Source organism: Salvelinus sp. IW2-2015, linkage group LG7 (genome assembly GCF_002910315.2).
Source record: "Salvelinus sp. IW2-2015 linkage group LG7, ASM291031v2, whole genome shotgun sequence".
Classification (NCBI taxonomy): domain Eukaryota; kingdom Metazoa; phylum Chordata; class Actinopteri; order Salmoniformes; family Salmonidae; genus Salvelinus; species Salvelinus sp. IW2-2015.
In genome coordinates, this window is record NC_036847.1 from 3,162,437 (window position 1) to 3,179,648 (window position 17,212).

At 40.8% G+C, this 17,212-nt stretch overlaps 2 protein-coding genes across 6 annotated transcripts in view; one reads left to right on the forward strand and one right to left on the reverse strand.

Moving 5' to 3' along the window:
* Positions 1–19: 19 nt before the first annotated feature.
* cnbpa (CCHC-type zinc finger, nucleic acid binding protein a) lies at positions 20–4,749 on the reverse strand. The gene is made up of 5 exons (XM_023990667.2): positions 4,639–4,749; positions 2,957–3,071; positions 2,515–2,580; positions 1,466–1,664; positions 20–1,031 (listed from the first exon to the last, which is right to left on the reverse strand). The coding sequence occupies exons 2-5, from the start codon at positions 3,066–3,068 to the stop codon at positions 914–916; spliced, it is 495 nt and encodes a 164-aa protein (XP_023846435.1). The 5' UTR covers positions 3,069–3,071; positions 4,639–4,749; the 3' UTR covers positions 20–913.
* A 2,793-nt stretch (positions 4,750–7,542) lies between these two features.
* raf1a (Raf-1 proto-oncogene, serine/threonine kinase a) overlaps positions 7,543–17,212 on the forward strand; it is a 34,366-nt gene continuing 24,696 nt past the window's right edge. For 2 of the 5 annotated variants that reach the window (XM_070444362.1, XM_023990668.2), the window contains exons 1-6: positions 7,543–7,835; positions 8,066–8,099; positions 15,654–15,878; positions 16,279–16,391; positions 16,737–16,839; positions 16,935–17,092. In XM_070444362.1, coding sequence (XP_070300463.1) covers positions 15,678–15,878; positions 16,279–16,391; positions 16,737–16,839; positions 16,935–17,092 — 575 coding nt within the window. In that variant the 5' untranslated portion in view covers positions 7,543–7,835; positions 8,066–8,099; positions 15,654–15,677. Of the gene's footprint in view, positions 7,836–8,009; positions 8,100–15,653; positions 16,059–16,278; positions 16,392–16,736; positions 16,840–16,934; positions 17,093–17,212 lie in introns of those variants that run through there. The other 3 variants (XM_070444364.1, XM_070444363.1, XM_070444365.1) reach the window with 3 other exon arrangements.

Sequence of the window (17,212 nt, forward strand, 5' to 3'; positions counted from 1 at the left end):
AGAAATGTAAACAATCATCCTCCCTGTGCTCCTCCAGCTTTATTGATAGTTTAAAATTACATTTCTATGTTCTAGGACTTCAGTTGCATTTCCTTCCGACTTAAAAACTGAGTACAAGCAAATGGTATTTTTACAGTAGTCTAAGTGATATTGTACAAAAATAACATTTGATTTCTGTGAAAACATTCTCCACTCCCAAATAACTGCTAATTCTGATGATCTGGCAACTGTGTTCTTGATGCACATTTTTCCTCCAAGGTAAAAGTTTCCAAAATCGTTTTTTGGGGGGAAACGTCTACCTTGGACTATTTACCCATACTCCTTTAAATTGTAAACAATTATTTTTTTTCTATTATAAAAGAACTTAAGATTCTTTCAATTCCTCCAAAAATGTAACGGCATTTATTGATATAACACATCATTTATGTTATCGCCCAGCACTTAGCTGCTTGTAGGGCCCAGATGCAGATAGATCATATGGTGTGAACTGTTACCCATGTCATACGCTCTTGGCCAACTCATATGTTATCCCGCTAAAACAAACCATACATGGAAGTTCAGGTTTCTTTTTACTCCCTTCTTACTGAGACTCACTTTCCACAAGCCCAGAGGTCCTCTATATCCAATATATTTAGTCCCATTCATTCATCTCTGCTCACCAGTGGCTTGGAAAGGGGGGATTCGTTAACAAAGCATTAAACATAACACTCCTACCAAACTAAACAAACATTTTTTGTGTTGAATGCAAAAAGTTTTTTTTTTTTACCCCTTTCTTCGTATTACATGTCGAGGGGCTCACTGGCCCGGGACTAGCCTCTGTCAGCCAACCTTTGGCCGGTGAAGAGGATTCAGAGAAAATAATACAACCAACCATCAATCAGAAAAAAATAGGAGGGGCAACAAAGGGCACTGATTATGCTGTGGCTTCAATGGTGCACTCTTTCGCCAGGTGGCCGGTGTTGCCGCACTTGTAGCAGTTCACCTCACTGGCTTTGCTGCACTGCACAGCCACGTGGCCGATCTCGCCACACCTGGGGGAGGGGAAACAGAATGTCGGCCGACCAAGCTTAAGAGTGAACATTTGCATGGCTCTGGCGAACTAAACTGGGAACGGCTGCCACGGCAATTGTTTTGCTAACTCTCAAAAAGCGAAAAGGACCATATACACAGCACAAACGTTTATAAATCTAGATATACAGCACAACTACTTGAAAGCTTGCCAATTAGATGATACATGCCTATAACTAAAGACTACAGCAAAACCATTTGTCCCCAAAAGAAGGGGGTACCAGAGACTGCATGTCACTCCTGAGAAGACTTGTCGAAACGCGTTGTGTTTGTGCTTTCAGCAGTTGTTAGTGAAGTTTGCTCTGTACATGGGAACATGCAAGCATGAGTCGGTACCATGCGATTTCATTACCACATTTCCCCCCACAAAAAATACATTCACTATGTGGTCACTCACCTGTAACATTTGACTTTATCGCAAAGTTTCTGGATGTGGCCAAAGCCTCCGCAGGAATAGCACTTCTGCTCGTTGGCATGGTCGCAGTCGCGGGCCACGTGGCCAGCCTTGCCACAGCTGTAGCAACACTGCTCCCGCTCCTTCTTGGGCTCCTTGCAGTCACGGGAAATATGGCCGCTCCTGTGGCAGTTGTAGCAGGCTGGGGGGAAAAAACGAAAAACAGTACGCTAAATATTTGTCCTCTACARGAAAGCAATTAACAACGACATGGCTATCAATAATTAAGGCACATCTTCCAAACACCATCACTATTCAACCAACAAGAATGTGGTGTACAATGTTAACGTGTAATAAACATTCTGAAATCCCATGTGTCCCCAGATCCTGACAGCAGGACCCAGTACACAGTGACAGTCATGAGAAAGCTACAACTATTGCTCACTCCGCAGCATACCACCCTGCATACCACTGCTGGCTTGCTTCTGAAGCTAAGCAGGGTTGGTCCTGGTCAGTCCCTGGATGGGAGACCGGGTGCTGCTGGAAGTGGTGTTGGAGGGCCAGTAGGAGGCACTCTTTCCTCTGGTCTAAACAAAGATCCCAATGCCCCAGGGCAGTGATTGGGGACACTGCTCTGTGTAGGGTGCCGTCTTTCGGATGGGACGTTAAACGGGTGTCCTGACTCTCTGAGGTCATTAAAGATCCCATGGCACTTATCGTAAGAGTAGGGGTGTTAACCCCGGTGTACTGGCTAAATTCCCAATCTGGCCCTCAACCATCACGGTCACCTAATAATCCCCAGTTTACAATTGGCTCATTCATCCCCCTCCTCTCCCCTGTAACTATTCCCCAGGTCGTTGCTGCAAATGAGAACGTGTTCTCAGTCAACTTACCTGGTAAAATAACGGTTAAATAAAATAAATAAAAAATAAACTCCAAAGCTGAACACGTCCATACTAGAGTTACAAGTTCAAATGTACAAAAACTCTGGAGTTGTATTGACAAAACCATTTGCATGTACTTGGCATTAAAGGGATCAAAAGTATTCTCACCGTCCTCGGTCTGTTCACAGTCCCTGGCAATGTGACCTTGCTCTCCACAGCGATAGCAGAACAGATCTAGGAAAAAACAGAGGTGACCCAGAGGTTTACTCTACACTCATTCGTGAAAAGAACACTGGCAACTTACCGAGGAGGAACATCCATCGTTTTGCTGCCATGTTAGCTAAGCTGTGACCTAGGTGCTTGTGAACTAAATCACTAGAATGAAGTACTAGACGTTACTAAGACAACCGTGCTTCATCATTTGAACATCCCAGTGATAACGAAGTGATGACTGAAAGCCCCTGATAACACTGAGGTTATTTTCCATGGGAGAAGACCTTTGTAAAAAATTAAGGCAGCTGCTTAGAATTGGTCATTTAGCTCTTTGATTGACAAACCAGTCTCTCACACAGTGCAGAATTTGTTAGTGTCCAAAAAACAAGGAAAGTACCCTTTCCTCTTCCTCTTCCCCTGCCGCGGCCACGCCCTCCAGCTTCGGGACAGTTCTTGATCCAATGCCCAGGACGGCCACATCGGAAGCACTCGCTACTGCTCATCTCCATAATCTGCAGAGAAAACAGAAATGACTGTTATTGGACACTAAAATCGCAGTCTAGTCATTTCAAAGGAGGCAGGAATTCTAAGGGCATGGTAGACAATTCAACACAGTAGAGGCAAAGGTCAGGGTTGTCTAATAAAAGCTGGGCGGATCAATGGCTTGTTCCTGACTCAACCATGTGCTAGCTTGAGTAGTAAGCCCTGGTATCTGGCTAGCCGGTGGCTACTATTCTAAAATGTCATAAAGAAGGATCGGTATGCCACCTGTCACTATTTGCCTCTCAATGAGTTAAAGGCAAATGGTCTGCTGGTATGAAAGTACACATGTGACAAGCATGAATTCATTAGTCTCTGAAAATAATGAAAGGATGTTCACCCAGAGTCAATACCAGCTACATTTACAGTATCTAACCTTGCCATGTTGTCCACATTCATACATTGATAAAGGCACGGACATCAGTTTCTCTGTCCATTACATTTCCCCCCCACAAGACAAGTGTTTGCTGAAAGTCAGTGAAAGCCATGTATAAAAGTAGTTACTGTAACTAGATAGATTAATAAGTTACTTAGTAGTGGCTTGTTATAGTGGTGCTAACGTTAACTGATGGTAATTCCACCAATTAAATGTAAATGTAATGTAAATGTAATTCCAGCTTCGAAATATGTCAACTTCTTGTGTACAAGGTAGCTTGCGCAAATACAATTTCAGAAGTTAGCCACGTGCAGGATGTTATGAATATGAATTAACATTTCGTGGTAGCTATAATACCTACGGTGGTTTGGCCATGGCTACCTGTTAGACCAAGCTGACATGCGGGCATAAACTATTAACGTGCCTACCCTACAATACTAGTGTAGTTAGCCAGCCTACTACCTAACTAGCAAGTAACGTTAGCTAGCTACAGTAATGAAACATGTCACGCCTGGTCCGTTGACTGGCGATGGTACCTAGCACACACAAACCTGGTTAACTGCAAAACAATGATTACTCTCCCTGAAATGTTGATATACCGAATTACTATTTAGACAGATACATTAAATGGTATTTATCTTCGGTAAAAGCATGACTGGTGCATGAGGATTTCTGGCCTTGTCACGTTGAGACAACAGCAGCTGCTGCTGATGGCTGAAGAAAAACGCTAGCACCACCTCTGCAGTTGAGTGTGGCACTAGGCCGCGTCGCAGCCATACAACATTAATCAAAATGGAAGTGATCAACCACATTCACAAATAATTCGTTTCAATAGTATATTGCTAGACACCTTAGTCGGACACATTTTAATGAGGGAAAATTCTAATTGTAATAGGGCTAATTTCCCGCGCATAACGAACCACATCGTAGTAACTAGCTAGCCAACGACAACAACGTTAGGCCACAGATCCAGTAGAAAAGGCTAATGCTAACGTTACCCGCGTTGGCGGACATCACTCAGCAGGTCATTTCGCAATAAAAACACTTGATTTCGAATGTTTTTTTTATGGCGCTTCTAAGTTTGACACTTTACCTAAGGTCGGAAATAATAACGTCAATATTTTATAATTAAAATATGGCGGTGAAATGTTTTCATTACTCACCTTCCTTAGCTAGCAACCTAGCTACGCGATTCTCTGCTGATTACGCCTCCTCTCTCCGTTGCGCCACATGCGGTGTGAACATGAGTTTCTAGAATGTGTCATTCACCTTATCCAGTCAAAGCTAACGCAGCACTTGGGCACGGTCTTTTTGCAGTACCAATGGCAAAGGAGCGCATGCGGACACCGCCTCCATGGAGTGGCGAATCACTGAGCAAGACAGCAATCATGTCCCGCCTCCCAGGGTGTCTGTTGTCTGTTGTCAAATCTCAGATTATCTCACATTTCCATCTTTTGATGTTAATTCATTTGCCATATATTTCGCGTAGAACTAGCCTAAATACAATGATGGATCTTCTTCTTTCCTCTTTGAGCTTACATTCTAATAGCTTTCCATCTCCAAATATTCAAAATATAAGAGCGGTAGGTGTAGGCTGCAATAGGCTACACATTGTGTGCATCAGCGTTGAATGACTAACACCAGTCATTTTATGGGCATGCAGGCAATCAATCAAATATAATTATTTGTCATTCAGTATTGAACATTGCCCAATGAGTGGTGGTTAATTGTGATATAAGGTAAAGGGTATATCAAGTTTAAGAATATTAGTGTATGGGATAAATGGATGCAGACTGACCCATCCCTGTTCCACACAGAGGTTGCGTCATAGGTAGGCTATTTGAGTACAGTGCTGATTAGTGAGAGACATTACACTGAATCATTTCAGCTCACTGCGCCATGAGCGCATGGTCAGATCAATAAGTGGGAAAGATGCAATCTCAAGGGGCCTGTACTGTCATGCACATGGAAAGTATAGGTCAATTTCACTAGGGTGGTGTGGGATATTGAAACCCTTAAATGCATTGTCCATCTATACTCTAGAGGGATTCTCTAAATGAAATTGCATCATTTTGGTATAATGAACACCAGTGACTGGACACTTCTCCCTGACATAATGGTTTTCTGGTTTCCTCCCAACCCTGCAGCTGATGTTGCACTGATGATGAGACTGCATCCTAATGGTTACCTTAAGATCATACAGTGAAAAAGCCCTGCCCTTATCCTCTTAGGCTGCATGCAAAGTGTTTGCATTGGTATTCGTGGGATTTGTTGATGTCAGGATATGAATGAGGTAGTTGCTTTAATGGAGATCTTTGGAAGGGAAATTAAATCAAATATATGATCAGAAAATGGTGAGCATTTGACAGGAGAGAGATGATATATGCAGCTATAATGTTATGATGATCAAAGCGTTTTTGACAAGGATGTCATCTGCCTTGTGTATTCAGTGTGTGCCCATCGCGTCAAGGAGAGCAGGCTGGTCTGTGCTCGTGAGGAAAGCAACATTGCTACACTTAACTAAAGTGGTCTGATCATTCTCCTCCTCAATTGGCCTTGGCGATAGAACTCTGGAGTCTTCAGTGTCATCATCCGTGGTTACCTCAGGGGACCTTCGGCTGGGGATCTGATCTTGTTCACATGATCAATTGAGTAGTTGGTTTGAAGGTAAGATAAGATCCTAAGATCCAACTGCTCTATTTAACAGTGTACGCTTGCCCTTTGCTATGAGAAAGTAATCTATTTCATGATGAGAACATGTCTCAAATAGGATAGATGCACTATTTTGAGATTCAATTTCAAATTCTTAGACTACCAATATTTTTCTATTTCAAGTCACCAGGATTTTAAAATCCCCTGTAAAAAATCGAATGGACAGGCCTAGTTTGATCACTATTTACACAGTTAAACTCAGTTATTTAACCTGACAATTGACTCATCAGTTGACTCCTGGTACAGATACAAAATACATACAGCCTTTAGAAAATATCCTAATGTAGATGTCCACTGAATTAGTCTTTAGGTAGTGTCTTATTTTCACCAGATGATGGGGCGCTTGTTATACTTTTTATGGATTTCTCATTCTGCAACTGATTAACAGCATTTATTTTTATATCCAGTGCCTACAGAAAGCATTCATATCCCTTGACATATTCCACATTTTGTTGTGTTACAGCCTGAATTCAAAATTGATTCAATTGTGTTTTTTTTGTCAGCCATCTACAAACAATATCAATAGGTTCCCTTCTTTGCGAGACACTGGAAAACTTCCCTGGTATTTGTTGTTGAAACTGAAATTCACTGCTTGACTGAGGGACCTTACAGATAATTGTATGTGTGGGGTACAGAGATGAGGTAGTCATTCAAAAATCATGTTAAACACTATTATTGCAAACAGAGTGAGTCCATGCAAGTTATTATGTGACTTGTTAATAAGCACATTTTACTCCTGAACTTATTTAGGCTTGCCATAACGAAGGGTTGAATACTTATTGACTCAAGACATTTCAGCTTTTAATTTTGTATTAATTTGTAAACATTTCTAAAAACATCATTCCACTTTGACATTATGGGTTATTGTGTCAATTTAATCAATTTAAATTCAGGCTGTAACACAACAACATGTGGAAAAAGTAAAGGGGTGTGAATACTTTCTGAAGACAATTCTGTATGGTCTACAAAAAGTATTGAATAATATAATTGCCTGCTTTTAATCTTAATTCAGCATACATTTCATAGATTCACAGATATTTGCAATTGAGCAATGTCATTTTTGTTTCGAAATGTTGATAGAATGGCTTATATTTTGGTGTAACAGGCCTACTTTTCAATCTCAACACTGTAATTGTATTCATCCTAAATCTCTCCCCTTTAGATAGCTAGGCTAAATGTTGTCTCGTTTGTGTGCTGTCTGTCAGTCCCCAACCTGCATCACACGTTCATAGTGCAGTAATACCATGTAGTTGTTTTCTATTAGGCCTCCACTTTTTGGACTTTGTTTTCTTTTCGCCAGTTATTGACATAAAAAGTAAATATCAAAGTGTCAGAGTGGGTGGGCTTACATTTGTGTCCACATTATGGCGCAGTGAGTGTGTACGGCTGAAATAATTTTTATGACTGCAGGGTCCTGTTTCAATCACTGGCGTCAGGCAGGCGCACGACACGAACTCAAAGTATTTCACCTTCTGCATATCGCCGTAAATGTTGCGAACAACATAACTAGGCTACAACAACTTTTTGAGTTTTAATTTGCCATCGACCTAATAGAATCAGACGGTTCTAGTATCCTTCACTTGTGACTTTGAGAAGGTGTCTCTGTTGGACTTGTAGGACCTAGGCTACAGTCATTTTTTCACTCAGCGTAAGTAATGGAAGAAAGACTAAATATATTTTTAGGGATTGGTTAAGTAACCCATCGGGTTTTCCTAGTTGGTGGACGTTATTGCATACATGGGAATGTTTTGGTAGCTTACATTGATACATTGTTACCTTTTTTCCGGGCTCCACATTTTGGATTAATCATAATAACACGGTACTTTTTTTCTCCCTGAATGCGTTGCGATGATGTCATCGACTCTACATTTCCTCCAGTTATGGCGGAGCTGAAGTTTTCTAACTTGTCGTGGTAAGTTTGCTCTGACAGTGCCATTAATTCTGCACAAAATTGGATTGCAGCTGTCGTCTTTCTCCCGTACCAGATCACTGCGAGTCTTGTTGGAGTCAGTATCACAAATAGGTGTAATTATTGTGATAGGAAAATGGTGATGTGTGAAGTTTCGGTTGCTGTTGGAGTTTGGATCGTACGGGAAATGGGCCTAGATAGGCTGTTGTCATATTTTATACAGCGTGGCATTGTTTATGCTACTTCAATCTAACAGTCTTTTAAAGGAAATGTTGAGTTAACCTTGCAAATTATAGGACTGAGAATTCAGTCATTTCTAACACTATTCTCCTCCACAAATGTATTTATACATTCTTTGCATTATATTCTCCTTCTATAACACACTGACATTTATGTAGTATAGCCAGGTTACTGATAGAACATGTTTAGTTATTGCATTGCATACATTTTCACACTTTAATGTAGTAAGTAGGCCTATGAACTGATCGTGACAAATCTAAGTGAATTGTTTTGCTGTCGGTGTTTGTTCAAGAACGTCAGCTCTGCGCAGTATTGCGCAAAGGAGGGAACGGGACAAAAATATTATGTTACCGGCTGACTACACGCGAGCGTTGCAAAATAAATGTAGAAATCTATGTTATTCAATTATTGCACCCACACTGCTCGCGCACGTCAACGAGCGTCTGCGTTGCCAAGGGCTAAAATAGAAATCAGTTCTATTTCTGACGCAGATCGTGCTGCAAGTCCTGCCTCTCCCATCTCCTCATTGGTTTATAGAAGCAGGTACCCGCGTGCCATCTCCTCATTGGTTATACCCACGTGGGCGACTGAAAGACGAACGAGGTCAGTGGCGGTAATGCACCTAATTTATGAAAGTTGCCAATTGCAATATAAAGTCAAGAGAAGAAAAAGCCTGGAAGGAAGAGAGATGACTAGAAACGATTTGGTTGAATGTTTTATGTGTGGATTAATTGGCGGAGTAGAGGACCTTGTGCTTTTCAGGTAAAATAACAACTCAATGTTTATATCCCAGGACAAATTAGCTAGCAACAGCAAGCTAGCTAAATAGGACAAATTAGCTAGCAAGCTAACTAGCTAAATTGCCATAAATGTTTAATGCTTTTCGACCTGTCCCCAAATTAATATAATTGGTTTAGAGTTTGTTTTGATACTTTAACCTGCGTGTCCTGATCGCGTTTGGTGTGGGGGGACAAAATAAATGTATGCACGATGGCGCACGCGCATAGCCGGTTTGGGTTCCGTGTTAGGCTTGTGTCCTTTCACTAAACATTCCACCAATGTGTATGTGTTCACTAGATGACTGACAGGGGGCGCTGTTCTGAAGTCACCGTCCGCCATTATGATACTCCTGATAAGGAAAAGCTTCCATAAGAATTAATGGGAATTTACAGTATCAGTGTAATGTTGTGAGGACAAAAATACATGCATTTAATTATTTATTTTTGTAGTGGGGACTGCAACATAAGAACTCTATGAAAAATGTCAAAATGTTTTTACATTTTTATTGGCTTCTGTTCAGTTCATACAATTCTATGTATTGTTTAAAAAAAGTATGTATTAGAGTGTCTGTAATAGGATTTTTCTTTTATCTTCCAAAACCTGTAGCTGTTGAAATTAATGCATGTAGCTCACCTCTCTACACAACAAAGCAACACAATGTCAATTACTATAATGTAAAGCTGGAGAAGTTAATGCATGATCCCATAATAATATGTTTTCAATATTGCTGACCAATTAAAGATCAATCTGTTGTAAAGTTACTTCCACATGAAGCCAGTAAAAAGAAATTGCAATAGTCAAGATCAATACATTTCTCTTAGTACAATAAACCTAGGAACTCTCTTACGACAATAGATTGCAGTCAGAGTGCAGTATAACTGCAGTACACTGTAGTATAACTGCAGTTGGAGTGCAGTATGCTGCAAATACTGCGTCCAAAAGAACAGTTTTTTTTACTGCAGTAATTTTGCAATATATCTGCAGTAGTAACCTCAGTCTGCAGATAGACATTATTGAGCTAAAAGCCTAATGTGCTGCATGTCTTGCCTGTCCCATCTACTCATTGTTTTTTGCGAGCATACTAACCTACGTGGGTGATTGAGAGATGAACGAGGTCCACAAACCAGTCCAGTTGGTGGTGGTAATGCTAATGCTCCTTTAAAATTGGTTTCCAACCACCATATAAAATCCACAGAAGAAGAGCAAGAAGAAAGATGAACGGGGATAGATTAATCAATGAACACGAAACTAAAGCCTAAGGTTTCCTCTTTTATCTGTGGATTAATTGTCGGGGTAGAGAACACACACTTTTGTATGACTCAGAATTTGTTAAAATTCGAAGAAGATCCAGCTAAAAAAGGATGATACCCACTGGGCACATGCTGGTTGAATCAATGTTGTTTCTATATAATTTTAATGAAATTACGTTGAACCAATGTGGAATAGACGTTGAATTGACGTCTGTGCCCAGTGGGTATGCATTTCAGGTAAAATAACAACCCAATGTTTATCTCCCTGGACAAATTAGCTAGCAACACCAACCTAGCTAAATGTCCATGACCGTTTCATGTGTGTTTCAACCTGTCCCCAAATTAATATAGTTGGTTCCCAGTTGGTTTTGGTATTTTAACCTCCATCGCGCACGCATGTTGATTTTGTCCATCCACACCATGACACACAGGTTAAAATCCACAGATAAAAAGGGAAACCTAGTTAGTTTTTAGTTAGTTATCTTTAATTAATATCTCATCGTTTATCTTTCAAGCATCTGTGTGGGTTTGTATCTTCCTGATACCCAATAACTTGCAAGAACCAAGTTCTATTTTAGCGCTTGGCTATACAGACGCTTATTCACACGCGCGAGCGGCGTCAGTGAAATGATTGAATAACATGTATGTGTACAGTTATTTTGCAACGCTCGTGCACACAACGTGGCTGGTGAGGTTTGCATGTTAGGTTTACTTTGCGGGAATAGAAATTGTGGTGGTGCATTGTATAACTTGTTGCTTCTGAACTGTGCATTTTGCCTAGTCATGCATATTGAAAACAACTTTTTAATTTTATTAATTTTAATTCACCTTTATTTAACCAGGTAAGCTTGTTGAGAACAAGTTCTCATTTACAACTGCGACCTGGCCAAGATAAAGCAAAGCAGTGCGACAGAAACAACAACACAGAGTTACACATGGAATAAACAAGCGTACAGTCAATAACACAATAGAAAAAGAAAGAAAGTCTATATACAGTGTGTGCAAATGGCATGAGGAGGTAAGGCAATAAATAGGCCATAGTAGCAAAGTAATTACAATTCAGCAGATTAACACTGGAGTGATAGATGAGCAGATGATGATGAGCAGCTGATGGTGTGTAAGTAGTGATACTGGTGTGCAAAGTAAATAAAAACAATATGGGAGATGAGGTAGGTAGATTGGGTGGGCTATTTACAGACGGACTATGTACAGCTGCAGCGATCGGTTAGCTGCTCAGATAGCTGATGTTTAAAGTTAGTGAGGGAAATGTTAGTCTCCAGCTTCAGCTATTTTTGCAATTCGTTCCAGTCACTGGCAGCAGAGAACTGGAAGGAAAGGCTGCCAAAGTAGGTGTTGGCTTTGGGGATGACCAGTGAGATATACCTGCTGGAGCGCGTGCTACGGGTGGGTGTTGTTATCGTGACCAGTGAGCTGAGGTAAGGCGGAGCTTTACCTAGCATAGACTTATAGATGACCTGGAGCCAGTGGGTCTGGCGATGAATATGTAGCGAGGGCCAGCTGACTAGAGCATACAGGTCGCAGTGGTGGGTYGTATAAGGCACTTTGTTAACAAAACGGATGACACTTCTTAGTGAATCCAATAAATAAACACAATCTTTGTCACAATTTGTCTTTGTAGTGCTGGATGACACTAGACTGGCTAACACCTAACACTTAAAGTCTGATGTTGTTGGCGCAGTGCGTTGATAATGAAGGAGGCTGTGGTTGACTCTCTTTTGTGTTTTTCTCACTCAAACACCGACACACACAGCCCCCCGAGCAATCCCAGCAACGAGGTCTCAACCCCCGAGGATTTTTGTTGTTGTTCAAAGAACCAATCGAACCTGTTGCACAATTTCTGAGTGAATATTGCATTAACTAGTGGCCTCCTTTCCAGACCAGTGTGGTCACAGCTCTCCCTGCACCGTGAGTCACGTCAGCTAGGCTAGGATGACACTGCATTGTCTGCATGAAGGCAGCTGGAGGAGTATCAATGTCCATTTCTCTAACAAGTGCAATTGCTCCTGCCCCAGTGACAAAGCCTGCTTATGGCAGGGACTGGAAAAGTTATATTTCATTGGCATTGTTGCTGGTGCACCCACTTCCTACCCTGTACAATAGTCAACCTGATTATTTTGAACGCAACTCCAACTGAGGTATGGTGGTCTCACCGGCTGTGGTCGTGTACCTGTTGAGTAGGCCCTTGGTTTTTGTGTTGTGACCTGTGAACCTTGTGGGGTTAAAGTTGACAACGGTAGTCAATCATCTCTGTCATGTCAACTGTTCTCTGTTCAAGATGTATCTCGTGTGTCCACACTCCACACGACCGGAGACGGTATTTACATGTCTTGTGTTTATGTGTGCTGCTGCGTTTGTATTGAAAACAAGATCGAAGCAGGTGCATATTTGTAGTGAAATGGGCCAAAGGGCTTGTTGGTACGATTTGATGAGATCTATCGACTAGAAAGTGCTCTTGTTTTCAGATAATTATTGATTGCAATGAGGACACAAATATGCTATTTGACGCGTTTCTTTACAAAAATGCAATATATCCATTTTCAGATAGGTTCGTAAATTAGTTTTTATTGTTTAAAGAATTTATGAAAGAGATTGTTTTTTTTTTCTCACTATCTAATCATGGCATGGGATTGTTCAATGACAGAAATATATTTGTTTGAAATCTATCACTTGATAGTTTCATTTCAGATAGATAGATAGAATGTTGCAAAACATTATATATCCGCCGCACTCTCAGAGAAATAAGTAGTACTGCTAGGGTTTTACACAGTCAAAAGTAACAATTTTTTATAAAGAACTACAAATTCTACAATTGTGACATCAATATTTTACTGTTTTAATTTTATGAATCAATACAGTAATATGAGATCTGTATGTAAAACATTTACATTGGACATTTTAGTCATTTAGCACATGCTCCTTTCCAGACTGACTTAGTTAGTGCATTCATCTTAAGATAGCTAGATGAGACATCCACATATCACAGTCAAATATACAGTATACAAACATTCCATTCCAGCTAAACAATGAATATAAGCGTTTTGCCCCCCCCAAATATTTTTGATACACACCTAAAATCTAGCAATCAAAAATCTGAAAACAGTAATACAGTTGAAGTCGGAAGTTAACATGCATGTGCTTTGATGTGCTTTGATTTTGAATCTTTGCAGGTGCTTTGTTTCGTGTGTTGATATTAGAGGTCGACCAATTATGATTTTTCAACGCAGATACCGATACCGATTATTGGAGGACCAAAAAAAGCCGATACCGATTAATCGGCTGATTTTTTCAAAAAGAAGAAAAAAAAGAAAGAAGGAAAAAAATATTTATTTGTAATAATGACAATTACAACAATACTGAATTAACACTTATTTTAACTTAATATAATACATCAATAAAATCAATTTAGCCTCAAATAAATAATGAAACATGTTCAATTTGGTTTAAATAATGCAAAAACAAAGTGTTGGAGAAGAAAGTAAAAGTGCAATGTAAGAAAGCTAACGTTTAAGTTCCTTACTCAGAACATGAGAACATATGAAAGCTGGTGGTTTCTTTTAACATGAGTCTTCAATATTCCCAGGTAAGAAGTTTTAGGTTGTGGTTATTATAGGAATTATAGGACTATTTCTCTCTATACCATTTGTATTTCATTAACCTTTGACTATTGGATGTTCTTATAGGCACTTTAGTATTGCCAGTGTAACAGTATAGCTTCCATCCCTCTCCTCGCTCCTACCAGGGCTCGAACCAGGAACACAACGACAACAGCCACCCTCGAAGCAGCGTTACCCATGCAGAGCAAGGGGAATAACTACTCCAAGTCTCAGAGCGAGTGACGTTTGAAACGCTATTAGCGCGCACCCCGCTAACTAGCTATCCATTTCACATCGGTTACACCAGCCTAATCTCGGGAGTTGATAGGCTTGAAGCACAGCGAAGAGCTTCTGGAAAAACGAAGGAAAGTGCTGTTTGAATGAATGCTTACGAGCCTGCTGCTGCCTACCATCGCTCAGTCAGACTGCTCTATCAAATCATAGACTTAGTTATAACATAATAACACACAGAAATATGAGCCTTAGGTCATTAATATGGTTGAATCCGGAAACTATAATCTCGAAAACAACACGTTTATTCTTTCAGTGAAATACGGAACCGTTCCGTATTTTATCTAACGGGTGGCATCCATAAGTCTAAATATTCCTGTTGCATTGCACAACCTTCAATGTTATGTCATAATTACATAAAATTCTGTCAAATTAGGCGGCCCAAACTGTTGCATATACATTGACTCACAAGAACACAAGAGAAGTGACACAATTTCACCTGGTTAATATTGCCTGCTAACCTGGATTTTTTTTAGCTAAATATGCAGGTTTAAAAATATATACTTCTGTGTATTGATTTTAAGAAAGGCATTGATGTTTATGGTTAGGTACACATTGGAGCAACGAGACGCACCGCATCGATTATATGCAACGCAGGACACGCTAGATAAACTAGTAATATCATCAACCATGTGTAGTTAACTAGTGATTATGATTGATAGATTTTTTTATTTTTTTTATAAGATAAGTTTAATGCTAGCGAGCAACTTACCTTGGCTTCTACTGCATTCGCGTAACAGGCAGGTTCCTCGTGTAGTGCAATGTAATCAGGTGGTTAGAGCGTTGGACTAGTTAACTGTAAGGTTGCAAGATTGAATCCCCCGAGCTGACAAGGTAAAAATCTGTCGTTCTGCCCCTGYACGAGGCAGTTAACCCACCGTTCCTAGGCCGTCATTGAAAATAAGAATGTGTTCTTAACTGACTTGCCTAGTTAAATAAAGATTAAATAAAGGTGTAAAAAATAAAAAAAATAAACGACCAAATCGGTGTCCAAAAATACCGATTTCCGATTGTTATGAAAACTTGAAATCAGCCCTAATTAATCGGCCACTCCGATTTAATCGGTCGACCTCTAGTTGATATGTAGCGGATGTGCTGGTGAACCACGCTTGCGTGATGAGTAACCTTGCCTTAAGGTTTGCATTTGCTACCTGAGCTAATTCTAGGCGAGAGACTCAATTTCGAAGTATTCGAACCCATTCGGTTATAAAAAATATTGTTGATTTTTGTCACAAAACACATTTTCTCACCCAACGTGTAACCTCACACAACTTTACTTGCTCTAAACAGAGTCATCCAGTATCATGTGTAGAAACCTTGCCTAGTTCAGTCTAGTGACATGGCTGATCTCTAGTGTGGCCTGATATTCTCTGTGTCCCCAGAGCGCCCAGAGCACCAGTTTGCTGATGGAGCACCTCCAGGGAGCGTGGAAGACCCTGAGCAACGGCTTTGGGATGAAGGACTCTGTGTTCGAGGGCCCCTGCCTCTCCCCCACCATGGTTCAGGGCTTTCCCTACCAGCGCCGCTCCTCAGACGACGGCAAGATCCCCGACTCGAAGACCAGCAGCACCATCCGAGTCTACCTCCCCAACCAGCAGCGCACCGTGGTGAGTCTTAATAGAATAATAATATTCATGTTGTAACTGACGGTACATTTCATTTGAGGGGCTTTTCAAAACACCCGAAGACACTGTACACATGGACACACAACGAAAACAGTAGTTCAGAGGACGGGGAGTGAGTGGGATTACGGAAACAACGACACTGTCGCACTGCTGTTGTTTTGAGTGAGTGCTTAATTAACTGAGTCATGTAAGTGTGGCAGTTTATTGCTGTAAAATTGCTGCCTAAATTGATTGTCACCATCATACACAGACCAGAAGGTATACCATTATCCCAAATCGTCCCATTATCCCAAAATATAATATATTATCCACATGTTTGTGTTTTAACTAGTCACATTAAGTGTTGTTGCTGTTGTTAAGTGTGTTTGTTGTGGTCCCCCAGGTGAACGTGAGGCCAGGTATGACCCTGCACAGCTGCCTGATCAAAGCGCTGAAGGTGCGGGGTCTGCAGCCGGAGTGCTGTGCTGTCTTCAGACTGCACCCAGGACAGAGGAGGTATGCACTAGGCACTGGAGAGGGAGATCAGAGGGGTGTCACTGGCTCTCCACAGTGTAGGTGACTGTTATCCCTAACCACTGACACAGGGTCAGATATTATTTCACCCACCTAATATTTCAAGCTAGGATTGAGAGTGGGACAAGCTGATCCTAGATCTGTGGTTAGGGGAAACTTATACCTTGTTTTATTTTTTCAGCAATGTGGTTAAACTTTTCTGCAAAAAGCTTTCTACAGCTATTCCACCTTTCAAGTTAAGACGTGTTGAATGACCTTTTCTTGTCTTGGACTGTAGTCTCCAGTAGGTGTTACCTTACTAAATGTGTCATGTCCCTTTTCTAACAGTAAAAAGTCACGTATGGATTGGAATACCGACTCTACCTCACTAATTGGGGAAGAACTGCTGGTGGAAGTGTTAGATCATGTCCCCTTGACGACGCACAACTTTGTAAGTAGCCCATACATAATTTTACACCATTCACCCAGGCCGTTACTATTGACTGGAAAATAAATAAGTACTTAATTCTCCTCTTTAACTTTCAGGTTCGGAAAACATTTCTTAAGTTAGCCTTCTGCGATATATGCCAGAAGTTCCTTTTGAACGGTTTCCGTTGCCAAACATGCGGCTACAAATTCCATGAGCATTGCAGCACCAAAGTGCCCACGATGTGTGTGGATTGGAGCAACATCAGACAGCTCCTGTAAGTCTCCTCTCCTCTACTGTGCAGAGCAAAACAAAAAGTCTGCCAACACCTAGACTGTTTGTATTGAATAGCAAGAACACTTACAAAACAATATGAATGTTAAGTACAGCTATATAT